The 27,686-nt window shown below is 50.7% G+C and overlaps 1 protein-coding gene across 1 annotated transcript; it reads right to left on the reverse strand.

Annotated features, from left to right (window-relative positions):
• Nucleotides 1–3,161: 3,161 nt before the first annotated feature.
• Nucleotides 3,162–18,969, reverse strand: LOC144486866 (proteinase-activated receptor 3-like). Its single transcript, XM_078204888.1, has 2 exons — nucleotides 18,895–18,969; nucleotides 3,162–4,111 (listed from the first exon to the last, which is right to left on the reverse strand). Exons 1-2 carry the CDS (start codon nucleotides 18,920–18,922, stop codon nucleotides 3,162–3,164), a joined length of 978 nt encoding a protein of 325 aa, XP_078061014.1. The 5' UTR covers nucleotides 18,923–18,969.
• Between the last annotated feature and the right edge of the window lie 8,717 nt (nucleotides 18,970–27,686).

Raw genomic sequence — 27,686 nt, forward strand, 5'->3', positions numbered from 1 at the left:
TCGTTTCGAGTAATTGTGATTTAGACTCAAACTTCTTTATTGATTCGATTTACAGGAAAAGGTCTCAGAATCGGAACGTCTCCCAGGAATACAAACTATTCAAATCACATGATCATCAACGACACTGTTACATCATCAGACACATCACTCACTGATCACCATAACTATTAAAACCCATTATAATACCGTGTGTGTGGAGGCGGGGCGGGGGGCGGCGGGAGGGGGGGGAGCGGGAGGAGAGGTACTCGGGGTGGAAGGCAGGTATACCAGAGGGGATGGGGATTGGGGGGGATGGGGGGAGGTTTGGGGGTTGGGGGGGGTGGCGGGTTGGAGGAGGTTGGGGGGGTGTGGGGGTTGGGGCGGTTGGGGTGTGTGGGGGTTGGGGGGATTGTGGGAGGGGGGGGTTGGGGGTTGTTGGGGGGGTGGGGGGAGTTTGGGGGGTTGTGCGGGGTTGCGGGTGTTGGGGTCATTGAGGGGTGGGGGGATGGGGGTGTTGGGGGGTGTTTGGCGGTTTTCGAGGGGTGGGGGGGTTGGGGGAGTCAGGGGGTTGGGGAGGTTGGGGAGGGGTTGGGGGTTGCGGGGGTTGGGGAGGGGTTGGGGTGGGGGGATGGGGGGCTGAGGAGGGGGTTGAGGAGGTTGGGGGAGTTGGGAAGGTTTTGGGGGGGTTGGGTTTGGGGAGCTGGGGGGCTGAGGGGGGTTGGGGGGGTTTTGGGGGGGTTTTGGGGGTGGTTGGGGTTGGGGGTGGGGGGATGGGGCATTGAGGAGGGAGTTGAGGGGGTTGGGGGGGTTTTGGGGGTGGTTGGGGTTGGGGGTGGGGGGATGGGGCGTTGAGGAGGGAGTTGAGGGGGTTGGGGAGGTTTTGGGGGGGTTGGGGTGGGGGGATGGGGGGAGTTGAGGGGGTTGGGGAGGTTTTGGGGGGATTGGGGGGCTGGGGGGCTGAGGGGGGTTGGGGAGGTTTTGGGGGGGTTGGGATTGGGGGGCTGGGGGGCTGAGGGGCTGAAGGGGGTTTGGGGGGTTGGGGGGGGGTGTTGGGGGGGCAGGTATTTCCATTCCAGTTTATGACATTATTTATGTTCCCACCTTGACTCACAAGTGGGGAAACCAGAACACGTTTATCAAGTAACTGCCAAGCACAAACTACCGACTAAAAGGGGCCACGAAATGTCCTTGGCAAACAGGATTAAGGAAAACCCCAAGGCGTTTTATAGATAAGGAGCAAGAGGGTAGCTCGGGAACGGTTAAGTCCACTCAAGGACAAAAGAGGGAGTTTATGCGTGGAGCCGGAGGGAGTAGGTGAGGTCCTGAACGAATATTTTGCATCAGTATTCACAAAGGAGAAGGGCATGGTGGGTGGTGAGTCTGGAGAGGGGTGTGTTGATATTCTTGGGCCTGTCGACCTAAAAAGAAAGGAGGTGCTGGGGGTTTTGAAAAGCATAAAGGGAGACAAGTCATCAGGACCTGATGGAATCCATCCCAGAATACTGAGCGAGGCGAGGGAGGAAATGCTGGGGCCTTGTACAAAATCTTTGTACCCTCTTTAGTCACAGGAGAAGTCCCAGAGGACTGGAGAATAGCCAATGTTGCCCCTTTATTTAAGAAGGGCAAACAGGGATAATCCGGGAAGCTACAGGCCAGTGAGCCTTATGTCAATGATAAGGAAATTATTGGAGAAGATTCTTAGGGACAGGATGTACTCACATCTGGAAAAATGTGGAATTATTAGCGATAGGCAGCATGGCTTGTGCGGGGGAGGTCGTGTCTCACAAACTTTATTGAGTTTTTTGAGGCAGTGACAAAGAGGATTGATGAGGGCAGGGCAGTGGATGTTTTCTACATGGACTTTAGCAAGGCCTTTGACAAGGTCCCTCATGGCAGGCCTGTGCAGAAGGTGAAGTCACATGGGATCCACGGTGAGCTGGTAAGATAGATACAGAACTGGCTTGGTCATAGAAGACAGAGAGTAGTGATGGAAGGGTGTTTATCTGACTGGAGATCAGTGATCAGTGGTGTTCCACAGGGATCAGTGCTGGGGCTCCTGTTGTTTGTAATCTATATAAATGATTTGGAGGAGAATGTAGGTGGTCTGATTAATAAGTTTGCAGACAACATAAAGATTGGAAGGGTTATGAATAGTGAGGAGGATTGCCAGAGGATGAGGCAGGATATTGATAGGCTGGAGACTTGGGCGGAGAAATGCAGATGGAATTTAATCTGGACAAATGCAAGGTGATGCATTTTGGAAGGTCTAATGCAGGAGGGAACTATACAGCAAATGGCAAAACCCTTAGAAGCATTAACGTACAGAGGGTACAGAGGGATCTGGGTGTACAGGTCCACAGTTCCCTGAAGGTAGCAACACAAGTTGATAAGGGATCAAGAAGGCGAAAGGCATGCTTGCCTTTGTCAGTCGGGGCATAGAGTATAAAAATTGGCAAGTCATGTTGCAGCTGTATAGAACTTTAGTTAGGCCGCATGTGGAATATTGTGCACAGTTCTGGTCGCCACACTACCAGAAGGATGTGGAGGCTTTGGAGAGAGTTCAGAAAAGATTTACCAGGATGTTGCCCGGTTTGGAGGGTATGAACTATGAGGAGAGATTGGAGAAACTTGGTTTGTTTTCACTCGGAGGCTGAGGGGCATCCTGATAGAAGTTTACAAAATGATGAGAGGTACGGATAGGACGGAGAGTCAGAGTCCTTTTCCCAGGTGGAAAAATTAATTATTCGGAGACATGGGTTCAAGGTAAAAGGGGGAAAGTTTAAAGGAGATGTGAGAGGCAGGTTTTTTACACAGAGGGCGGTAAGTGTGCCTGGAATGCGCTGCCGGGGAAGGTGGGAGAAGCAGATACAACAGCAACGTTTAAGAGGCATCCTGACACATGCATTGACAGATTATTTTGTAAATTGAGTTTGTGTCTTTGTGCCCTGTTTGTGAACTGAAATCCCACTCACCTGACGAAGGGGCAGCGCTTCGAAAGCCAGTGGGTTTTGCTGCCAAATAAACCTGTTGGACTTTAACCTGGTGTTGTGAGACCTGTTACAGATACAGCGAATAGAGGGATACGGACCGCGTAGAGACAAAAGGGCTTTCGTTTAGAAAGGCGTCATGTGACAGCACAGACTTGGTGGGCCGAAGGGCCTGTCCCTGTGCTGTACTGTTCTTTATTTTCGTTCACCAACTGTCTGAAATCCAAACACCTTTCTGACTTGCTTTCTGCAATCCTCCGAAATATAATAATACAGGAAAGGATCAAAGCAGCTGTTAAAGCTGCAGAGGCACAGTAAGAACATATAATATTTATGCAGTTCAGGGATCCATTGGTGGACCAACAGCACTATGTTACTGGGAGTGAAACACAGTAGATAGATAAACAGCACAAAGAGGGTGATTTTTGCTGCCTTTTTGTACTTTATATCATTAACTGTTAAAGATCTGATTACGGCACTGTGGCAAAATATAGTGACAAGGCTTGGAATGACAAATCCTAATATTATAACAATCAACCAGTAATAGAAATACATAGGCTGCTTATCCTTCGGATACACATCGTGACAGGTGGTGATGTTCAGCTCCTGGATCTCAAAAGACTGTTGAACTGAAAGAAAAGGCAAAACTAAAAGCGTAACTGTCACCCAAACAACAGCACAGATGCCAATGGCAAACCGATTGTCCCTGAAACGCTTGGAGAGAAAGGGATGGACCAGAGCAAAGTATCTGTCGATGCTGATGAAGGTCAGCAGCAGGATGGAGCAGTACATGTTCCCGTAGAAGAAGGCGGTCACTGTCCGGCACAGACCCTCGCCAAAGAGCCAGTCGTTGCCCAGGAGGTGGTAGGAGATCTTGAAGGGCAGCACGAGGGTCAGGAGAAGGTCGGCAGTGGCCAGGTTGATCAGGAAGATGGTGGATGGTTTCTTTCTTTTTGCAGCCATTGTCCAAAGGGCCAGAGCGTTTGCTGGGAGCCCGACGCCAAACACAAGGATGTAAAAACTAGGGATCAGCCTTGTGGTGATGGGACCAGTCAGCTGATGATTGTTCTGGTTACTGATAACAGCATGGGAATCTGGACCAAGCACTGCAGGGAGGCCTCCCGAGGACGGAACCCCACCGTCAGCTAAAAACATGAAGCAGATTGTTTATCCGTAACTCATTCATTAAAGAGTTAACATTGATGGTTTAGCGTGCTTTAGCAGAGTTGCCTCGTCATTGTTTATCTACAGGCATAAAATGCTGGACTCTGAGTGCTGCTTCGGCACAGAGTGTGAGGCTGGGAGTTTAGTGATTCAGGGAATTTTATCAAAGAGTAACTAATGAAGAAAGATAAATTTAATTAAAACAATAAAGATGGCAGGACAGGTGAGGGCAGCAACCTGTGGGAGCTGCTGTTGTTACTGGAGTAACTACATGAGAACAAAGAACAATACAGCACAGGAACAGGCCCTTCGGCCCTCCAAGCCCGTGCCGCTCCCTGGTCCAAACTAGACCATTCTTTTGTATCCCTCCATTCCCACTCCGTTCATGTGGCTATCTAGATAAGTCTTAAATGTTCCCAGTGTGTCCGCCTCCACCACCTTGCCCGGCAGCGCATTCCAGGCCCCCACCACCCTCTGTGTAAAATATGTCCGTCTGATATCTGTGTTAAACCTCCCCCCCTTCACCTTGAACCTATGACCCCTCGTGAACGTCACCACCGACCTGGGGAAAAGCTTCCCACCGTTCACCCTATCTAAGCCTTTCATAATTTTATACACCTCTATTAAGTCTCCCCTCATCCTCCGTCTTTCCAGGGAGAACAACCCCAGTTTACCCAATCTCTCCTCATAACTAAGCCCCTCCATACCAGGTAACATCCTGGTAAACCTCCTCTGTACTCTCTCCAAAGCCTGCACGTCTTTCTGGTCGTGTGGCGACCAGAACTGGGCGCAGTATTCCAGATGCGGCCGAACCAACGTTCTATACATCTGCAACATCAGACCCCAACTTTTATACTCTATGCCCCGTCCTATAAAGGCAAGCATGCCATATGCCTTCTTCACCACCTTCTCCACCTGTGACGTCACTTTCAAGGATCTGTGGACTTGCACACCCAGGTCCCTCTGCGTCTCTACACCCTTTGTGGTTCTGCCATTTAAAGTGTTGAGTGTTGTGTGTCTGCACAGTGAGGAACTCTGGCTCTGAGTTGCTGAGACGGAGGCTGAGCTGCAGACACTGCAATGCATCATGGTCCATTGCTTTAGAAAGCAGTCACACCGTTTGGGTTTGCAGAATCTGATTGGTCAGGGACATCAGAGTGTGGTTGTGAGTCGGACAATGAAAGGATGATGAAAATGGAAGCAGAGGAGTTTCCCCTTTGCAGGTTTGAGTTTCCTGCAGCTTGTCTGGAGAAGAGTGAGGACAGACTGACCACAGCACCAGGGTACAGGAAACCATCAATGGGGCAGCGGGAAGGAATGTCATGGTGTTAGGGGACAGTACAGTCAGGAGGGTTGACACTGTTCTCTGTAGCAGTGTGCGAGAATCCACTCGCTGTGTTGCTTGCCCGGTGCCAGGATTCTGAACATCTGCCCCGGGCTGGAGAGGAACTTGCCGTGGGAGAAGGAGGATCCCATCAGTGTGTCCCATGTAGGCAGCAGCATGGGGGCTGGTTAGCTCCAATGGCTGGACAGCTGGTTTGTGACGCAGAGTGACACCAAGGTGGGTTCAATTCCCGTACCGTCCGAGGTTATTCATGAAGGTCCCGCCTTCTCAGCCTTGCCCCTGGCCTGAGGTGTGGTGACCCTCAGGTTAAATCACCACCCGTCCCCTCAAAGAGGAGAGCAGCCTGTGGTCACCTGGGACTATGGCGACTTTACCTTTTTAACATAGATACCAACAACGTCAGTAAAACTAGGAAAGAGATTCGACATAAAGAGTACGAGAAGCAAGTCACCAAATTAACAAGCAGAATCGTAAAGAATTATTACCTGAGCCACGTGACATTACAGTAAATACATTCAGAAAGGTGTTTGAATGGCTGGTTTGGGAGGACTGGGTTCCAGTGAGTGAGGCTCTGGCAGCATCTGGGGAAATGGGAGGCCAGTGCTCTAGCAAGCTGTAAAACTCGGGAAGTAGAGAGGGATTTAAACTAAATAGTCGGGGGGCAGGGGAAGAAGGAACCATGTTGAGGAGGATTGAGTAAGTTAAAGGGATCTCTCAGAGCAACAGCAGAAGCTAACCCAGGGAATGATAATCAGAGTGTGGCAGCGAGGGGCCAGAATTTACATAAACAGTGTGGTGAACCATCGTTGGTTACCACTGTGGGGTTATTCCAATGTTACTGTTGGGTTAGGGTGTTGCCACTGTGGGGGTTGTTATAATGTTGTTGGGTTAGGGTGTTTACACTGTGGGATTAATATACCTGTGGTAGATGTTGTTATGGCACATCCCGGTCGGGCCCCGCCTCCTGGGGAGAGGTATAAGACTCTCTGCTCAGGCGGGACCCCTCCAGTCTGGATTGGTGTACTCGTGTTAGATAGTTCCATTGTTTGTCAATAAAAGCCTTCAATCGCTGAAGCCTTGTACCTCGTGCTTGATTGTCGCGTATCAAACAGTGAAGACATCTGTCTTTACCTGTTATACTGCTTGCATTGAAGCAAACGCACTCCAGATTTACAGTCCTGCTGAGCCCCGCGGCCTCCCTCTGCCGGCTCTTACTCTGCGCTGTGTTTATCGCAGCCACACTTTCTCCCCAGTCCCTATACTTGCTGGTTTGCTGTTCTGGTTCTCACCCCCTGCCACACTAACTTCAACCCTCACGAACAGCACTAGCAACTCCCCCCCCCCCCCCCCAACCCCTCCCCCCACCCAGGATATTGGTACCCCTCCAGTTCAGGTGCAGCCCATCCTTCTTGTACAGGTCCCAACTTCCCCAGAAAAGATCCCAGTGATCCATAGATCTAGAGCCCTCCCTCTTACACCAGCTCTTCAGCCACATGTTCAACTGTACGATGGCAAATGTCACCCCACTATTTGGGAAAGGAGGGAGAGAGAACCAAGACCTGTTGGTCTAACATCAGGGAGTGAGGAAAGTGCTGGAATCTAATATAAAGGATGTGACAACAGGAGACTTAGAAAATAAAGGCAGGATTGTCTCAAAGGCAACCTGGAATTATGAAAGAGAATCATGTTTAATAAACATGGAGATTTTTGAGGATGTAACCAGCAGAGTAGATACGGGAGAACCTGTGGATATTGTATATTTGGATTTTCAGAAAGCTTTTGATAAGGTCACGCAAGAAGTTAGTAAACAAAATTAGAGCTCATGGATTGGGGATGGAGGAAGTGGGGGGTGAAATACCAACACGGATTGAGAACTGGTTAAGAGACAGAAAACTCGGAGGAGGGATAAAGGGGGAGGTGGCTAGATGGGTGGAAAACTGGCTTGGTCCACAGAAGACAGAGGGTGGTAGAGGAAGGGTCCTTTTCCGGCTGGATGCCTGTGACTAGTGGTGTTCCGTAGGGCTCTGTATTGGGACCTCTGCTGTTTGTGATTTATATAAACGATCTGGAAGAAGGTGTAACTGGGGTGATCAGTAAGTTTGCGGACGACACAAAATTGGCTGGACTTGCAGATAGTGAGGAGCATTGTCAGAGGCTACAGAATGATATAGATAGGCTGGAAATTTGGGCAAAGAAATGGCAGATGGAGTTCAATCCAGATAAATGCGAAGTGATGCATTTTGGTAGAAATAATGTAGGGAGGAGCTATACGATAAATGGCAGAACCAGAAAGGGTGTAGATATGCAGAGGGACCTGGGTGTGCAAGTCCACAGATCCTTGAAGGCGACGTCACAGGTGGAGAAGGTGGTGAAGAAATCATATGGCATGCTTTATAGGACGGGGCATAGAGTACAAAAGTTGGGGTCTGATGTTGCAGTTGTATGGATCGTTGGTTCGGCCGCATTTGGAATACTGCGTCCAGTTCTGGTCGCCACACTACCAGAAGGACGTGGAGGCTTTGGAGAGAGTACAGAGGAGGTTTACCAGGATGTTGCCTGATATGGAGGGGCTTAGTTATGAGGAGAGATTGGGTAAACTGGGGTTGTTCTCCCTGGAAAGACGGAGGATAAGGGGAAACTTAATAGAGGTGTATACAATTATGAAAGGCATAGATAGGGTGAACGGTGGGAAGCTTTTCCCCAGGTCGGTGGTGACGTTCATGAGGGGTCATAGGTTCAAGGTGAGGGGGGGGGGGGGAGGTTTAACACGGATATCAGAAGGACATATTTTACACAGAGGGTGGTGGGGGCCTGGAATGCGCTGCCAGGCAAGGTGGTGGAGGCGGACATACTGGGAACGTTTAAGACTTATCTAGATAGCCACATGAACGGAGTGGGAATGGAGGGATACAAAAGAATGGTCCAGTTTGGACCAGGGGCTTGGAGGGTCGAAGGGCCTGTTCCTGTGCTGTATTGTTCTTTGTTCTTTGAGGAATAAATGGGTCATTTTCAGGTGGGCAGGCTGTGACTAGTGGTTACCACAAGGATCAGAATTTGGGTTCCAGCTATTCATAAGTTCAAAGGTTCATAAGGTATAGGAGCAGAATTAGGCCATTCGGCCCATTGAGTCTGCTGTGCCATTCGATCATGGCTGATATGCTCCTCATCCCCATTTTCCTGCCTTCTCCCCGTAACCCTTCAACCCATTCCCAATTAAAAATTTGTCTAACTCCTCCTTAAATTTACTCACTGTCCCAGAATCCACTGCACTTTGGGGTAGCGAATTCCACAGATTCACAACCCTTTGGGAGAAGTAGTTTGAGAGAACAATTCACAATCTATGACAATGATCTGAATGCGGGAATTAAATATACTATTTCCAAGTTTGCAGATGACACAAAATGAGGTGAAAGTGTGAGTTGTGAGGAGGATGCAAAGAAGTTTCAAGGGGGTTTGGACAGGCTGAGCGAGTGGGCAAATATTTAGCAGATAACATACAACATGGAGAAATGTGAGGTTTCCACTTCAGTGGGAAAAAGAGAAATACAGAATAATTCTTAAATAGAGAGAGGCTGGGAAGTGGAGAACTCCAAGGAAAGTTTGATGACTTTGTCCATCAGTTATTGAGAGAAGGTGAAACAAGCAACTAAGGCAGCAAATGATATGCTGGCCTTCATTACAAGGGGATGTGATGTGGAGATGCTGGCGTTGGATTGGGGTGGGCACAGTAAGAAGTCTCACAACACCAGGTTAAAGTCCAACAGGTCTGTTTGGTAGCACAAGCTTTCGGGGCAGCACTCCGAAAGCTCGTGCTACCAAATAAACCTGAGGATTGGAGTACAGGAGAAAAGATGTCTTACCGTGACTATAGAACATTGGTGAGAGCAGACCTGGAGTATTGTGTGTCGTTTTGGTCTCTTTACCGAAGGAAAGACGTACTTGCCGTGGGCCTCACCATAGACACGTGACAAAGGCACTGAGGGAAGCAATGGTGGAGATTGGGGTCAAAGGTAGGGTTCTGAGGAATGTGGAGGAACAGAGAGATCTTGGGGTCCATATCCACAGATCTCTAAAGGTTGCCACTCAAGTGGATAGAGCTGTGAAGAAGGCCTATAGTGTGTTAGCATTTATTAACAGGGGGTTGGAGTTTAAGAGCCGTGGGGTTATGCTGCAACTGTACAGGACCTTGGTGAGATCACATTTGGAATATTGTGTGCAGTTCTGGTCACCTCACTATAAGGAGGATGTGGAAGCACTGGAAAGAGTGCAGAGGAGATTTACCAGGACACTGCCTGGTTTGGAGGGTAGATCTTATGAGGAAAGGTTGAAGGAGCTAGGGCTTTTCTCTTTAGAGTGGAGGAGGATGAGAGGCGACTTAATAGAGGTTTATAAGATGATGAGGGGGATAGATAGAGTGGACGTTCAGAGACTATTTCCTCAGGTGGATGTAGCTGTTACTGGGGGGCATAACTATAAGGTTCATGGTGGAAGATATAGGAGGGATGTCCGAGGTAGGTTCTTTACTCAGAAAGTGGTTGGGGTGTGGAATGGACTGCCTGCAGTGATAGTGGCGTCGGACACTTTAGGAACTTTCAAGCGGTTATTGGATAGGCACATGGAGCACACCAGGGTGATAGAACATAGAACATAGAAAGCCACAGCACAAACAGGCCCTTCGGCCCACAGGTTGCGCCGATCACATCCCCACCTCTAGGCCTATCTATAGCCCTCAATCCCATTAAATCCCATGTACTCATCCAGAAGTCTCTTAAAAGACCCCAACGAGTTTGCCTCCACCACCACCGACGTCAGCCGATTCCACTCACCCACCACCCTCTGAGTGAAAAACTTACCCCTGACATCTCCTCTGTACCTACCCCCCAGCACCTTAAACCTGTGTCCTCTCGTAGCAACCATTTCAGCCCTTGGAAATAGCCTCTGAGAGTCTACCCTATCCAGACCTCTCAACATCTTGTAAACCTCTATCAGGTCACCTCTCATCCTTCGTCTCTCCAGGGAGAAGAGACCAAGCTCCCTCAACCTATCCTCATAAGGCATGCCCCCCAATCCAGGCAACATCCTTGTAAATCTCCTCTGCACCCTTTCAATGGCTTCAACATCTTTCCTGTAATGAGGTGACCAGAACTGCGCGCAGTACTCCAAGTGGGGTCTAACCAGGGTCCTATAAAGCTGCAGCATTATCTCCCGACTCCTAAACTCAATCCCTCGATTAATGAAGGCCAGTACGCCGTACGCCTTCTTGACCGCATCCTCCACCTGCGAGGCCGATTTAAGAGTCCTATGGACCCGGACCCCAAGGTCCTTCTGATCCTCTACACTGCTAAGAATGGTACCCTTCATATTATATTGCTGCTTCATCCCATTGGATCTGCCAAAATGGATCACCACACACTTATCCGGGTTGAAGTCCATCTGCCACTTCTCCGCCCAGTCTTGCATTCTATCTATGTCTCGCTGCAACTTCTGACATCCCTCCAAACTATCCACAACACCACCTACCTTGGTGTCGTCAGCAAACTTACCAACCCATCCCTCCACTTCCTCATCCAGGTCATTTATGAAAATGACAAACAGCAAGGGTCCCAGAACAGATCCCTGGGGCACTCCACTGGTCACTGACCGCCATGCAGAGAAAGACCCCTCCACAGCCACTCTCTGCCTTCTGCAGGCAAGCCAGTTCTGGATCCACAAGGCAACAGCCCCTTGGATCCCATGCCCTCTCACTTTCTCAAGAAGTCTTGCATGGGGGACCTTATCGAACGCCTTGCTGAAGTCCATATAGACCACATCCACCGCTCTTCCTTCGTCAATGTGTTTGGTCACATTTTCAAAGAACTCAACCAGGCTCGTAAGGCACGACCTGCCCTTGACAAAGCCGTGCTGACTACTTTTGATCATACTAAACTTCTCTAGATGATCATAAATCCTGTCTCTCAGGATCCTCTCCATCAACTTACCAACCACTGAGGTTAGACTCACCGGTCGGTAATTTCCCGGGCTGTCCCTGTTCCCTTTCTTGAATATAGGGACCACATCTGCAATCCTCCAATCCTCCGGAACCTCTCCCGTCTCCATCGACGATGCAAAGATCATCGCCAAAGGCTCCGCAATCTCCTCCCTCGCCTCCCACAGTAACCTGGGGTACATCCCATCCGGTCCCGGCGACTTACCAACCTTGATGCCATTCAATAGTTCCAACACATCCTCTTTCTTTATGTCCACATGCTCGATCCTTTCTGTCCACCGCAAACCAGCAGTACAACCACCCAGATCCCTTTCCACCGTGAATACCGAGGTAAAGTATTCATTAAGCAGCTCCGCCATTTCTAACGGTTCCGCACAAACTTTTCCCCCTTCACCTTTTAAGGGTCCTATGCCTTCACATCTCATCCTTTTACTCTTGACATATTTGTAGAAAGCCTTGGGGTTCTCCTTAATCTTACCCGCCAAGGCCTTCTCATGACCCCTTCTCGCTCTCCTAATTTCCTTCTTAAGCTCCTTCCTACATCCCGTATACTCCTCTAAATCCTTAACACCTCCTAGCTCTCTGAACCTTCTGTACGCCTCTCTTTTCTTATTCACCAGGTTCATCACAACCTTCGTGCACCACGGTTCCCGTACCCTACCAACACCCCCCTGTCTCATCGGAACGTTGTCATGCAGAGCTCCAGACAAACATTCCTTGAAAATCCTCCACTTTCCTTCGGTACTTTTCCCCAAGAATGCCTCCTTCCAATTTACCCGTCTAATTTCCTCCCTGATGACACTGTATTTCCCTTTACTCCAGAGAAACACTTTCCTAGCCTGCCTGATCCTATCTCTTTCCAATGCTATCGTGAAGGAGATAGAATTATGATCGCTATCCCCAAGATGCTCACCCACCGAGAGATCCTCCACCTGTCCAGGTTCATTAGCCAGCACCAGATCAAGTACAGCCTCTCCTCTAGTAGGCTTATCCACATACTGTGTCAGGAAACTCTCCTGGACACACCTAACAAACTCCTCTCCATCCAAACCCCTAGCCCTAGGGATATTCCAATCTATGTTTGGGAAATTAAAATCTCCCATCACGACAACTCTGTTATTCCTACATCTCTCCAGGATCTGTTTCCCCATCTGCTCCTCAACATCTCTGTTACTATTGGGCGGCCTATAGAAAACACCCAGCAACGTTACCGACCCCTTCCTGTTCCTAACCTCCACCCACAGAGACTCCGTCGTCAATCCCTCCACGGCGTCCACCTTCTCTACAGCCGTGACACTATCCCTGATCAACAGTGCCACTCCCCCCCCTCTCTTGCCTCCCTCCCTGTCCTTCCTGAAACATCTAAAACCCGGCACCTGAAGCACCCAGTCCTGTCCCTGAGACATCCAAGTCTCCGTAATGGCCACCACATCACAATTCGAAGCAGCAATCCACGCTCTAAGCTCATCCACTTTATTCACTACACTCCTGGCATTAAAATAGACACATCTCAGACCTTCAGCCTGAGCACTTCCCTTCTCCATCACTCGTCTAACCTCCCTCCTACCCTGTTTACATTCCTTATCTATTTGCGAGCTAACCTCCTCACTCTCAGTCCCCTCATTTCGATTCCCTCCCCCCAACCTTTCTAGTTTAAAGTCTCTCCAGTAGCCTTAGCCAACCTTCCCGCCAGGATATTGGTCCCCCTGGGATTCAAGTGCCACCCGTCTTTTTTAAACAGGTCACACCTGCCCCAAAAGAGGTCCCAATGATCCAAGTACCCAAATCCTTGTCCCTTGCTCCAGTCCCTCAGCCACGCATTCATTCTCCACCGATTCCTGTTCTCACTCTCCCGCGGCACAGGCAGCAATCCCGAGATTACTACCTTTGCATTCCTCTTTCTCAGCTGTCTACCTAACTCCCTATATTCTCTTTTCATGACCCCTTCCCTCTTCCTACCTATGTCAGCAGTACCTATATGCATCACGACCTTCGGCTCCTCTCCCTCCCCCTTCAGGATTTCTGGGACTCGACCAGAGACATCCCGGACCCCTGCACCAGGGAGGCAAACCACCATCCGAGAGTCCCGTCTTTGTCCGCAAAAACGCCTATCTGACCCCCTCACCGTAGAGTCCCCAATTAGCACTACCCTCCTTTCCTTACCCTTTTGCACTACTGGGCCAGGCTCAGCTCCAGAGACACTGCCACCGCTGCTTCCCCCAGGTGGGCTGTCCTCCACAGTAGTACTCAGACAGGAGTACTTATTATTAAGGGGCACATCCACCGGGGTGCTCACCATCAACTGAGTTTTCTCCTTCCTCACTGTTACCCAGTTACCCTCCTCCCGTGGTCCCGGTGTGACCACCTGCCGATAGCTCCTGTCAATGACCTCCTCACTATCCCTAACCCGGCGAAGGTCCTCGAGCTGCAATTCCAGTTCCCTAACATGGTCCCTTAGGAACCGCAGCTCAACACACCCAGCACAGATATGGTCCTCCGGGAGGCTAGGAGCCTCCAGGACCTCCCACATCCTACATTGGGAACAACATACTGGCCTCACACTCATAATTGCCCCTTTAAACACACAGGGAAAAAAAAAGTGAATGAAAATTTTAAACTTACCTTTCCTCCTCCTGTTTTCTCCAAAGCCCTGCTCTCACTGGGTCTTTTTTTTTAGGTTAGAGGAGGAGGGAGGGTGGGATACTCTACAAGTGTAGAGTATCGGGATTCCTCTCTGTTCCAATTTATTGGGGAAAAAAAAAAAAAAAATCTCTCTCTCCCAGACCTCCCTGCGCGACCACTTCCGGGTTTAGATATTTTTAAAGAAAAAACCCGCGAAAAAGTAAGTTAAAAATAACAGCGCTTATAGGGAGTGGGATAGCTTGATCTTGGTTTCGGAAAAGGTTCGGCACAACATCGTGGGCCGAAGGGCCTGTACTGTGCTGTACTGTTCTATTGCAGAGACACTGACAATAATCTGTGAATGCTCCTGGCACACAGAGTTAGTGCCAGAGGACTGGGAATTGCAAATGTTACTTTCTTGTTCAAAAAGAGTACAAGGAAAATCCAATAACTTCAGGCTAGTCTCTTTAATCTTGGCAATGGAAAAGCTTTTACAAATGATAATGGCGGTCAAAATGAACAGTTAGGAAGATAAATGTGAATTAATTATAAAAATCCAACACTAATTGGCTGTTTGACCTGTTTTAAGAGGGGACAGAGAGAGTTGATAATACTGTTGATGTTGTGAACAGGGATGTCCAAAAGGTGTTTAATAAGCAGATGGCACAGATTTAAACTGATTGGTGAAGGAACCAGAGACAGAAGGAGGGAGAATATTTTAATGTTGCTCACAGTTAGAATCAGGAATGAGACTCCGGTCGGGGGCAAATTTGACCAGGGCTTTCAAAAGAGGATTGGATAATTATCTGGTGAGAATCGATCTGTGGGGCTACAGGCAAAGACAGGTGAGTGCAACTTGGTAAAGAGCTGGCACAGACACAATGGGTTAAATTGCCTCCATTGAGTTGTGGCTTTTCTGTGATTCCCTCCACAAGAAAATAGGATCAGGCCTAGTGACTCGATACGGCCAGGTCAAAGGGCCCTGGAAACACCTTTGACCTCTGGCGCTCCCAGTCAGTTAACACTGGCATCTACTCAATAATGTGGAAAACTGCCCCGGTGTGTCCTCAACATCACAATGGTCGGCTTATGATGAAAGTGAGGAGGTGTGGGATAGAGGGAAAGTTGGCCGATTGGATAGGCAACTGGCTGTCTGACCGAAGACAGAGGGTGGTGGTCGATGGAAAATTTTCGGATTGGAGGCAGGTTGCTAGCGGTGTGCCGCAGGGATCAGTGCTTGGTCCTCTGCTCTTTGTGATTTTTATTAATGACTTAGAGGAGGGGGCTGAAGGGTGGATCAGTAAATTTGCTGATGACACCAAGATTGGTGGAGTAGTGGATGAGGTGGAGGGCTGTTGTAGGCTGCAAAGAGACATAGATAGGATGCAAAGCTGGGCTGAAAAATGGCAAATGGAGTTTAACCCTGATAAATGTGAGGTGATTCATTTTGGTAGGACAAATTTAAATGTGGATTACAGGGTCAAAGGTAGGGTTCTGAAGACTGTGGAGGAACAGAGAGATCTTGGGGTCCATATCCACAGATCGCTAAAGGTTGCCACTCAAGTGGATAGAGCTGTGAAGAAGGCCTGTAGTGTGTTAGCTTTTATTAACAGGGGGTTGGAGTTTAAGAGCCGTGGGGTTATGCTGCAACTGTACAGGACCTTGGTGAGACCACATTTGGAATATTGTGTGCAGTTCTGGTCACCTCACTATAGGAAGGATGTGGAAGCGCTGGAAGGAGTGCAGAGGAGATTTACGAGGATGCTGCCTGGTTTGGAGGGTAGGTCATATGAGGAAAGGTTGAGGGAGCTAGGGCTATTCTCTCTGGAGCGGAGGAGTCTGAGGGGAGACTTAATAGAGGTGTATAAAATGATGAAGGGGATAGATAGAGTGAACGTTCAAAGACTATTTCCTCGGGTGGATGGAGCTATTACAAGGGGGCATAACTATAGGGTTCGTGGTGGGAGATACAGGACGGATATCAGAGGTAGGTTCTTTACGCAGAGAGTGGTTGGGGTGTGGAATGGACTGCCTGCAGTGATAGTGGAGTCAGACACTTTAGAAACATTTAAGCGGTTATTGGATAGGCACATGGAGCACACCAGGATGATAGGGAGTGGGATAGCTTGATCTTGGTTTCAGATAAAGCTCGGCACAACATCGTGGGCCGAAGGGCCTGTTCTGTGCTGTACTGTTCTATGTTCTATGTTCTATAACCCAGTCTGTTACCATTCTACCAGCCTCTTCCCAGGAATCACTAAATAATATCAGCCGGTTCACTGAGCCTCCACTCAGCTTCCAGCGGGATTTCCACAGCTCCTCACAGGCTTGACGCTGATTGGTGGAGGAGGGATTGGGAGTATGATGCGCTATCAATTGGGCAAAAGACTACCTGTGTGCCAATACAACTGTAGGCTTTTATTCATAACAGAATCAGGAGCACATCCCAACAGGTAACCGACCCGAACTGAACAAGGGGGAGGAGACAGCCACCTTTATACTAGGTGACAAGGGGAGGAGCCGGCAGGGGATGTGTCCAGGCATGACAAACACAACAACGGTGGTCCAGGTAGGACAAAGGCACAACTGAAGTCCACCACAGAGTAATCACCCCGGACATTAAGGTCACGTTCAACAATGGCAGGGAAACAGGGCAGCAACTCAATAGCCAATGGGCAGGATCTTGCCAGCTCTCCCCGCTCCTCGATCAGCGAGTAGGAAGATCGGGTTCACGCCTGGAGATTCACTTTCTTGCAATCTTATTGGCCCCGTTCTGCTGAACGAAAGCAGCCTCGTGCTGGGAAGGGGAAGGGGCTGATTTAGATATCAGCGACATGTTTAGCATGTCATTAATATTTAACCCTCCCTCAGATGCAGGGCCATGATGGGGGGGAGGCGGGGGGGGGTGGGAGGGAGTTCCATGGGGGGTGGGGAAGGGGTCAGTTGACCGTCTGGGTGGGGATCGAGGCGGGTGGTGCCACGGGCGGGGGTGAGGGGTGCTGACAGATCTCCCAGTGCACTGTGTACACTGGGAGATGGGGGCACCTGCGCAGTAGTGCCCCAAGAGCTCAGCAGTCGGCCTCCCAGGCAGCCTGAGTCTCTACGCCCCCCCCCCCCACCCCTTCTAATAGCTGCTGTGGAGGGGTTTGAATCTGCGTCCCCAGAGCTTCACCTGGGCCTCGGATTACTAGCCCAGCGACATCACCACGATGCCATCGTCTCCACACAAAACTAAAACTGGAAACATGTTGGAATACTCGACTCATTCTCAAAAGCAGAACCTCAGCAAAAGTCAGAAAACTCACCCTCATTCAGGATAATGGCAAATGTTTGATTATCGCCCAGTTTGGGTTTTGCCAGGGTCACTCAGCTCCTGACCTCATTACAGCCTTGGTTCAAACATGGACAAAAGAGCTGAACTCTAGGCGTGAGGTGAGAGTGACAGCCTTTGACCGAGTGTGGCATCAAAGAGTAGGGGGGAACCCTCCGCTGGCTGGAGTTATACTGGCACAAAGGGAGATGGTCTATCACCTCAGCCCCAGGATATTGTCAGGGGAAAGCAAGAGACACTAAGGATCTTTGAAAAGCCCTTTCCAAATCCCTGACCTCTACAACCTAGAATCATAGAATCCCTACAGTACAGAAGGTGGCCATTCGGCCCATCGAGTCTGCACCAACCACAATACCATCCAGACCCTATTCCCATAACTCCACATATTTACCCTGTTAATCCCCCTGACACTAGGGTCAATTTACCATGGCCAATCCACCTAATCTGCTCACCTTTGGAGTGTGGGAGGAAGCTGGAGCATAGAAGAATCATAGAATCCCTACAGTACAGAAAGAGGCCATTCGGCCCATCGAGTCTGCACCGTCAATCCCACCCAGGCCCTACCCCCATATCCCTACATATTTACCCACTAATCCCTCTAACCTACGCATCTCAGGACACTAAGGGCAATTTTAGCATGTCCAATCAACCTAACCCGCACATATTTGGGCTGTGGGAGGAAACCGGAGCACCGGGAGGAAACCCACGCAGACACAAGGAGAATGTGCAAACTCCACACAGACAGTGAGCCGAGCCGGGAATCGAACCCAGGTCCCTGGAGCTGTGAAGCAACAGTGCTAACCACTGTGCTACCGTGCCGCACCCGGAGGAAACCCACCCAGACACGAGGAGAATGTGCAAACTCCACACAGGCAGTGACCTGAGGCCAGAATCAAACCTGGGTCCCTGGCACTGTGAGGCAGCAGTGTTAACCACTGTGCCACCGTGCCATCCACAGAAGGACAAGGGTAGCACATATATGAGAACCCAATCAACCGTTTTCTTTACATTGCAGACTACCCCAATTTAGAAATATATCGCCGCTCTTTCACTGGGTCAAAATCCTGGAATTTCCTCCCTAACAGCACTGTGGGTGTACCTACACCACAGGGACTGCAACGGGTTCAGGAAAGCAGTTCATCCTCACCTTCTCAAGGGGCAATTGGGATGGGGATAAAGCGTCCACACCCAGAAAAGGGAAGTTACTCAGTTGTTAGCAATGACATTAAAATTCAGTTCCTGGGCAATCCCTCTGGTCCTCTCTCACTCCCAAACATTCACAATGCTGGAAGTTTGCAGACTGACTCCTGGGCTGCCTCCAAACCTATCTCACTTGTCCTGCTGTGAACAACGGCACTGACATCCAGGCAAACACTGCCTGGCCTGTTACCCTTTCCTTGCTGGGTCCAGCAGGTAAATCTCCCAAAGCCAAAAAGCCAAATATAACATCGATTAAAGCAGAATGACACAGGAAACCTACCATTAGCCAATCTGGGAGAATAATACATTGCCAAACTGCAGAGTGGAACTTGGAGAGAGAGATGTGTCACCGTTACGTCTTGTTACTGAACAAACTGAACCTTTTGCAACAAGCAATTCTAACAGAGATGATGTAAGGATGCTCACATTTCCTGTAAGGGCTTTCTCTGGGTCACAAACTTAGAAAACAGGAAAAAAACAAAATTCACACTAGATGCTGTGGGACGGAAGAACAAAATTTGAAAAAAAGATAATGCGAAATAATAATTCAGTGGAAGAGGTAACTGAAGCAGAAAGCTGTGAAATTGCAATCCATTGGCCAGAGTTCAGCACTAAACAAAGTTTCTGTTGAAAGGCCAGCTCTGTTTGCAGCGAGTGAGTGGGAAGCTTGAGGAAGTCAAAGACATCCGGATGACTTGTTATCTTTTAGAAACATATGAACAAGTCTCAACACTTTGGAAGATTTCAGCAAAGCCTCTGACAAGGTTCCACATGGGAGACTTGTAAAGAAGATAAATTCACATGGGATCCAGGGTAATTCGATAAAGTGGATTCAAAGTTGGCTCAGTTGTAGGAGACAGAGGGTGATGACAGGAGGCTGCTTTAGTGACTGGAAGCCAGTGTCCAGTGGCGTGCCACAGGGACCTGTGTCGGGCCCCCTATTATTCATCATTTATATAAATGACATTGATGAATATGTGGAGGGTAGGATTAGTAAACTTGCGGATGACACAAAGATTGGCCGGGTGGTTAACAGTGAGGCGGAGTGTCTTGGGCTAAAGGAAGATATAGACGGAATGGTCAAATGGGCAGATAAGTGGCAGGTGGAATTTAACCCTGAAAAGTGTGAGGTGATACACTTTGGAAGGAGTCACTTGACAAGGAAGTACTCAATGAATGGTAGGACACTAGGAAGTTCTATGGAACAAAGGGACCTTGGTTTGTTTGTCCACAGATCTCTTAAGGTGGAAGGGCATGTTAGTAGGGTGGTGAAAAAGGCATATGGAGAAGATACTGAGGGACAGGATATATGCACATATAGAGGAAAATAGACTAGATAGTGACAGGCTGCATGGTTTTGTACGGAGGAGGTCATGTCTCACCAACTTGATTGAGTTTTTTGAAGAGGTGACAAAAAGAATTGATGAGGGAAGTGCTGTGGATGTGGTTTATATGGACTTTAGTAAGGCATTTGCCAGAGGGGGTGGTGGAAGCAGGCACATTAGCAACATTTAAGAGGCACCTGAATGGGTCCATGAATAGGGAGGGGAGAGAGGGATACGGACTGAGTAAAGGCAGAAGGCCTTTTCTTTAGTTAGGGCATCATGATCGGTACAGGATTGGAGGGCCGAAGGGCCTGTTCCTCTGCTGTACTTTTCTTTGTTTTCTGTACTATCACTCGCTTGCTCTTTGCCTGACCCTGCTCTACAGCAGAACCAGCTGTGGTGCCACAGGCCTGGCTGCTGATGGTATCTCCCCCTGACAGGCTATACCCACGGGGGCGGCACGGTAGCACAGTGGTTAGCACTGCTGCTTCACAGCTCCAGGGACCTGGGTTCGATTCCCGGCTTGGGTCACTGTCTGTGTGGAGTTTGCACATTCTCCTCGTGTCTGCGTGGGTTTCCTCCGGGTGCTCCAGTTTCCTCCCACAGTCCAAAGATGTGCGGGTTAGGTTGATTGGCCATGCTAAAATTGCCCCTTAGTGTCCTGGGATGCGTAGATTAGAGGGATTAGCGGGTAAAATATGTAGGGATATGGGGGTGGGGCCTGGGTGGGATTGTGGTCGGTGCAGCCTCGATGGGCCGAATGGCCTCTTTCTGTACTGTAGGGTTTCTATGATTTCTATGACAACAGTATCCAAAATGGTATACCTGTTTGAGAGGGGAATAGCCACAGAGGACTCCGGAATTACCTGCCTGCCTCTGCTGGTGGTCACCCATCTACCTGTCTGGATCTATGGTGTGACCATCTCTCTGAAGCTAGTGTCTATCACACTCTCTGCCTCCTGTATGCACTGCAGTGTGTCCATCTGCTGTTCCAACTGAACCACGTGGTCTGTGAGGAGCTGCAGTTGGTTACACTTCCTGCAGACATGGTCGTCAGGGATACCAGATGCTCCCTGATTTCCCACATCTGGCAGGAGGAGCATATCACTGCCCTAAGTGCCATCTATGCCCTTATACAATTACGAAAGATTTCAGAATAAGAATCTTACCTTGCTTCTACTTTGCTTGTCCTCCTAACAGTGCCTTTTTCCTTTGGTTAGAGGAGGAGGGAGGGAGGGAAACACTAACTTAGTGTCTTGGGTTTAACTGTTCCGTGACACAGTTCTTCTGCTACCCACCGTACAGTCGCGGTGACTGCATCGACTTCTCCCAGAATGCTCCTCAGTGAAATCTCTCTGCCATCTCTGCTGGACAGTCACCAAGGAGAAGGACATGACGGATGTTGAGGTCAGGAATGGGTGTGTGAACACTCTAGAGAATGTCAATATATCGAAGGAGGAAGTGTTGGGTATCCTAAATTGTATTGAGGTAGACAAGTCCCCAGGGCCAAATGGGATCTATTCCAGGTTACTGCGGGAGGCAAGGGCAGAAATAGCTGGGGCCTTAAGAGATATCTTCACATCCTCTTTGACCACAGCTGAAGTTCCAGAGGACTGGAGAATAGCTAATGTTGTTCCCTTGTTTAAGAAAGGAAGCAGGGATAATCCAGCAAATTATAGGCTGGTGAGCCTGATGTCAGTGGTGGGGAAGCTTTAGGAGAAGATACCGAGGGACAGGATATATGCACATCTGGAAGAAAATGTTCTACTTAACGACAGACAGCATGGTTTTGTACGGGGAAGGTCATGTCTCACCAACTTGATTGAGTTTTTTGAAGAGGCGACACATAGATAATTGATGAGGGAAGGGTTGTGGATGCAGTTTATATGGACTTTAGTAAGGCGTTTGACAAGGTCCCACATGGCAGACTGGTACAAAAACTAGAATCTCATGGGATTCGGGGTGGGCTGGCGAGATGGATACAGAACTGGCTTGGTTATAGACTGAGTAGCGGTGGAAGGGTGTTTGTCAGAATGGAGCTCTGTAGCTAGTGTGTTCCGCAGGGATCGGTGCTGGGACCTCTGTTGTTTGTAGGATATAAAAATGATCTGGAGGAAAATGTGGGTGGTCTGATCAGTAAGTTTGCGGATGACACGAAGATTGGTGGAGTTGCTGATAGTGCCGGGGATTGTCAGAGGATTTAACAGGATATCGAGAGATTGGAGACTTGGGCACAGAAGTGGCAGATGGAGTTTAATCCGGACAAATGCGAGGTGATGCAATTTGGAGGATCAAGTTTAGGTGGGAATTATACTGTAAATCAGGTCTCCCCTCAGCCTCCGTATTTCCAGTGAAAGCGATCCCAGTTTATTCAACCTCTCCTCATAGCCGACACCCTCGAGACCAAGCAGCATTCTGGTGAACCTTCTCTGCACTCTCTCCAAAGCTTCTCTCCAAAGCTGAGGGTGGGGGTGTGGAAGGGGGTGGGGGTGTGGGTGGGGGTGGGGGTGGGTGTGTGGGTGAGGGTGGGGGTGGGGGTGGGGGTGTGGGTGGGGGTGTGGGTGGGGGTGGGTGTGTGGGTGGGGGTGGGGGTGGGGGTGTGGGTGGGGGTGTGGGTGGGGCTGTGTGTGTGGGTGGGGGTGGGGGTGGGGGTGGGGGGGTGGGTGGGGGTGGGGGTGGGGGGGTGGGTGTGGGTGTGGGTGGGGGTGTGGGTGGGTGTGTGGGTGGGGGTGTGATTGGGGGTGGGGGTGGGGGTGGGGGTGGGGGTGTGGGTGGGGGTGTGGGTGGGGGTGAGGGTGGGGGTGGGGGTGAGGGTGGGGGTGTGGGTGGGGGTGTGGGTGGGGGTGTGGGTGGGGGTGTGGGTGGGGTTGTGGGTGGGGGTGTGGGTGGGGGTGGGGGTTGGATGTGGGTGGGGGTGGGGGTGTGGGTGGAGGTGTGGGTGGGGGTGGAGGTGGGGATGGGGGTGTGGGTGGGGGTGGGGGTATGGGTGGAGGTGTGGATGGGGGTGTGGGTGGGGGTGTGGGTGGGGGTGTGGGTGTGGGTGGGGGTGGGGGTGGGGGTGGGGGTGGGGGTGTGGGTGGGGGTGGGGGTGTGGGTGGGGGTGGGGGGGTGGGTGTGGGTGGGGGTGTGGGTGGGTGTGTGGGTGGGGGTGTGAGTGGGGGTGGGGGTGTGGGTGGGGGTGGGGGTGAGGGTGTGGGTGGGGCTGAGGGTGGGGGTGCGGGTGTGGGTGGGGGTGTGGGTGGGGGTGTGGGTGGGGGTGTGGGTGGGGGTGTGGGTGGGGGTGTGGGTGGGGGGGGTGTGTGGGTGGGTGTGGGGATGTGGGTGGGGGTGGGGGTGTGGGTGGAGGTGTGGGTGGGGGTGGAGGTGGGGATGGGGGTGTGGGTGGGGGTGGGGTTATGGGTGGAGGTGTGGGTGGGGGTGGGGGTGGGGGTGGGTGTGTGGGTGGGGGTGGGGGTGTGGGTGGGGGTGGGGGTGTGGGTGGAGGTGTGGGTGGGGGTGGGGGTAGGGATGGGGGTGTGGGTGGGGGTGGGGGTGAGGGCGGGGGTGTGGGTGGGGGTGTGGGTCGGGGTGGGGGTGTGGGTGGGGGTGCGGGTGGAGGTGTGGGTGGGGGTGGGGATGGGGGTGTGGGTGGGGGTGGGGGTATGGGTGGGGGTGTGGGTGGGGGTGGTCCCTCTGGGAAGTGCAGCCAGAGCCAAGTCTGTGGCAGCGCGAGTGGCTGAGCTGCCCCGGGGGTGGGGGAGGGGGGGACAGGACAGGAAGAGCAATAATGATCGGTGATTCAATAGTCAGGGGAATACGTGAGAGTGTAGCGCCTCCCTACTGCCAGGGCAAATAGTGCCATTAAGCAGCTGCAAAGCACCCTGACAGGGAACCGATAGTTATCGTCCACATTGGGACCGAGGACACGGGTCAAAGGGGGATGTCTGGCTCCAGTCTGAATTTAGGGAGCTCAGTTGGAAATTAACCAGCAGATCATCAAAAGGGGCAATGTCCCGCTGACTCCATGTGCCACATACACAAATATATAAATAGGGAGGTATGAGAGGTGAATGTGTGATCGAGGAAAAGCTTTAGCTCCTTGAGACACTGGGACTGGCTCTGGGGGGATGCAATCTGTACAGGCCCGAGGAGTTTCTCCTGAGCGGAGCTGAGACTGAGTTCCTGTTGGGGCGTGTTTATAATGACGTTGGGGAGGTTCTAAACTCACTCGGCCGAGGTGTGGGAACCAGGAGATTATGTCAGAGAGGAATACCATGGTACACCCAATTCTGGGAGAGACAGATGGCACTAGAGTAGGGAATAGTAAGTTAATAGATGGGACAGAGTGAGGAAGGAAGTAATAAAGTCTAAATCGTGGTTACTGTACAGGTCTCTAAATGGACAGGGTGAGTTACAGATCGCAATGTGGAAATCTGATGCTGTGGCGATAATAGGGACCTGGCTCATGGATGGGCAGGACTGGGTGTGAGATATTCCTGAGTACAAGGTGTTCAGAAAAGATAGGAAAGGAGGAAAAGGAGGAGGGTGGGGTATTGGTTAAGGAGAGCACAGCATCGCTGGAGAAAGATCATGTCCAGAGGGCTCAAGGGCAGTGACATTGTTCGGTGTACACACGAGAACACAGGAAACAGAAACTGGAGTAGGCCGCAGGCCCGACAAGCCTGCCCCACCGTTCAATGATCGAGGCTACAGACCACCAATGAGTGGGAAGGATGGAGAGGAACAAATTTACAAGGAAATTACAGAGAGACGCAAAAAATAAGGAGGAGTTTTAACGTGGACTGGGATAATGTCGCAGGGAAACGTGCAGAGAGAGTCAAGTGTTTCTAAAGTGTGTCCAGGAAAATATTCTGCAGCAGGATGTGTCCAATCAGGCACTGCGAAACCTGGTTCTTGGAGATGAGCTGAGACAAGTGGATCGAGTGTCAGCGCGGAAACATTTAGCAAAGAATGGTCATTGTATCATGGGAAAAATAATGAATAATAAGACTGGATCTGAGCTGAGTAAATTGGAGCAAGGAAAGCAGTAGCTGGTTAAACACAGGAGCTCCCCTTCATAAAAGAGATGGTTCAGGCCTGATTCTCGCCAAAGGGAAAAAGGCAGGACAGAGGAAATAGCAATCAGGGCAAAGCAGAGAAGATGGACATCTGACAGATCTCAGGTAGAAATTCTATTGGGAATAAGGCTGAATTCAAAAGGTTCAGAGATGAGGCGAAGAAGCAAAAAAGAGAAGCAAAGAGGGAGTATGACAAGAGACTGGCAGCGAACAGAAAAGGAAGGCCCAAAGTCTTGTATTGACGTATGAATAAAATGGTGGTACAAGGAGTCGGGCTGACTGCCCTGCAACTGGATGCCATGTCTAGACTGAGGCGGGGGAGGGGGGGGTGGGTGGTGGGGTCAAGGGCTTGACACTGGATTCCTGGGCTTGGAGATGGAAGGAGATGTTGGCCTTTATTTCAAAGGGAATGGAGTATAAAAATAGGGAAGTCTTGCTAAAACATGACAAGGCACCAGTTAGATCACACCTGGAGTAGAATCATAGAATCCTACAATGCAGAAGGGGGCCATTCAGCCCATCGAGTCTGTACCGACCTATCCCCATAGCCCCATGCATTTATCCCAGCTAGTCCCCCCTGACACTAAGGGGTAATTTAGCACGGCCAATCCACCTAACCCCCACATCTTTGGACTGTGGGAGGAAACCGGAGCACCCGGAGGAAACCCACGTAGACACGGGGAGAACGGGCAAACTCCACACAGACAGTGACCTGAGCCGGGAATTGAACCCGGGTCCCTGGCGCTGTGAGGCAGCAGCGCTAACCACTGTGCCACTGTGTTGCCCCTGTGACCAGTTTTGGTCTCCTTATCTAAGGAAAGATATACTGGCATTGGAGGCAGCCCTGAGAAGGTTCACGGGGTTGATCCCGGGTAGGGAGGGATGTTCTTACGAGGAGAGGTTGAGGAGGTTGGGCCTGTACTCATTGGAGTTTAGCAGAATGAGAGGCGACCTTATTGAGACATATCGGATTCTCAGGGGGATTGACAGGGTCGATGCTGAGAGATTGTTTCCCCTTGTGGGAGAGTCAAGGACCAGAGGGCATCATCTCAGAGTGAGGGGGTCACCCATTGAAGACAGAGATGAGGAGGAATTTCTTCTCTCAGAGGGGAGTGAATCTGTGGAATTCTTTCCCGCAGGGGCTGTAGAGGCTGGGTCACTGAGTATGTCCCAGGCTGAGACAGGCAGATTTCTAATCAGTGAGGGAATCGAGGGTTATGGGGATAAGGCGGGAAAGTGAAGTGGAGGATTATCACATCAGTCACAATCTCACTGAATAGCAGAGCAGAGATGATGGGCCAAATGGCCTACTTCTGCTCCTTCTTCTTATGGAGACCATTCAATGCTTCGATTCTTTCTCAGATATAAGGAGGGCCGGAGATCGCAAGATCGTGTGGCTGACTATAATTCTAATGAGAGGAAGGAGGGCCTTTGAATCACGTTTAATTTCAATTGAATTCCTGAAGCTTGGAGAAGGACTAACACCGCGATATTTACAGGAGTAAAAATCTCAAACACTGCCACCGTTACGCATTCAAAACTTCTTAATTTCTCTCACCCTGTGAATATGTCAAGATGCAGCCCCGACATCACCGCAGAGATGGAGATATCCCGCTGATTGTTATCTGAGATAACCTTGGTGGATGTTCTCTGGTGACCCAAGCCCGCTCTGGGGCAGGTTCACCCTCCTCAGATGGGGTGACTGGAGAGGGGAATTGGGGTGGCAGAACACTCTCAGAGGGTGCTGGCTGGGTGCCCCGGGGGAGCCTGGCTGCTTCTCCTCCTCCCTTTGGGTGGGGAAGCAGGAGGCCATTCCTCTAGCTGCTATCCCATGGGGGGTCGAAGGCCTGTATGGGCGGATCTTACAGCCTTGCTAAAGCGAGGTCAGAAATTCCCGCCCGAGGTCAAAGGACATTTCCGTGTTCGCCCCTCGCCCGCTCCGATTCCTTGGAGGATGGGGCGGTAGAATTCCGGTGCATATTTGGACAGCATTCTGACAGACGCTCTCTCACATTCACTCCCAGCAAACTGAGACAGTGACAGCGAGCTCCCTGACGCTCGGTGGGGGGGGGGGGGGGGGGGGGCTTCTGGAGACCAGGCCCCAGCCGAGCCTGAAACTGGCTTCCAGAGGAATGTAGAGACAGGCAGGGGAACATCAGGCGGAGAGGTCAGATGCCACCAGCAAACTGGGCTGAAGGATGGCGGAGTCTGTCCATGTTCCGTCCGATGTCGGGGCTCCAGGGAGCAAGCACAACCCAGCCTCTGAGGTGGGTAGTTGCCTAGCGACCCAGGACCAGCAGTTTCTGCTGTAGTTACACTCGTGCCTGTCCACCTTGGCATGGGCGCCCCACCAAGGACCACACCAAGCTTCTCACTGAACCAGAAAGCACAGCGAGCTTGTTCACCCATCCTACCGCCCAGAGGGAACCTTGTTGGGTTTACATCAGCACTGGACTTTGGGAAAATTCCAGCCCAATCCTCAAGTGCTTCCCTTCGGAAGATTGGATCAGATTTCTAACCCATAAACACCAGGAATTCCAATCTCAGGACAATGGACCAATCCACCCACTCCCCTCAGTCCAGTGCCTCTCTGTAGGGGGAGTGTTTGGGGAGAAGGGGGTTCCATGGGGAGAGCCTGTTGTACTCGGCTATCGAGAAGGGCAGTCAGTCCCAGAGGGGAAGATTCTCTC

The sequence above is a fragment of the Mustelus asterias genome, unplaced genomic scaffold (assembly GCF_964213995.1).
Source record: "Mustelus asterias unplaced genomic scaffold, sMusAst1.hap1.1 HAP1_SCAFFOLD_495, whole genome shotgun sequence".
Lineage (NCBI taxonomy): Eukaryota > Metazoa > Chordata > Chondrichthyes > Carcharhiniformes > Triakidae > Mustelus > Mustelus asterias.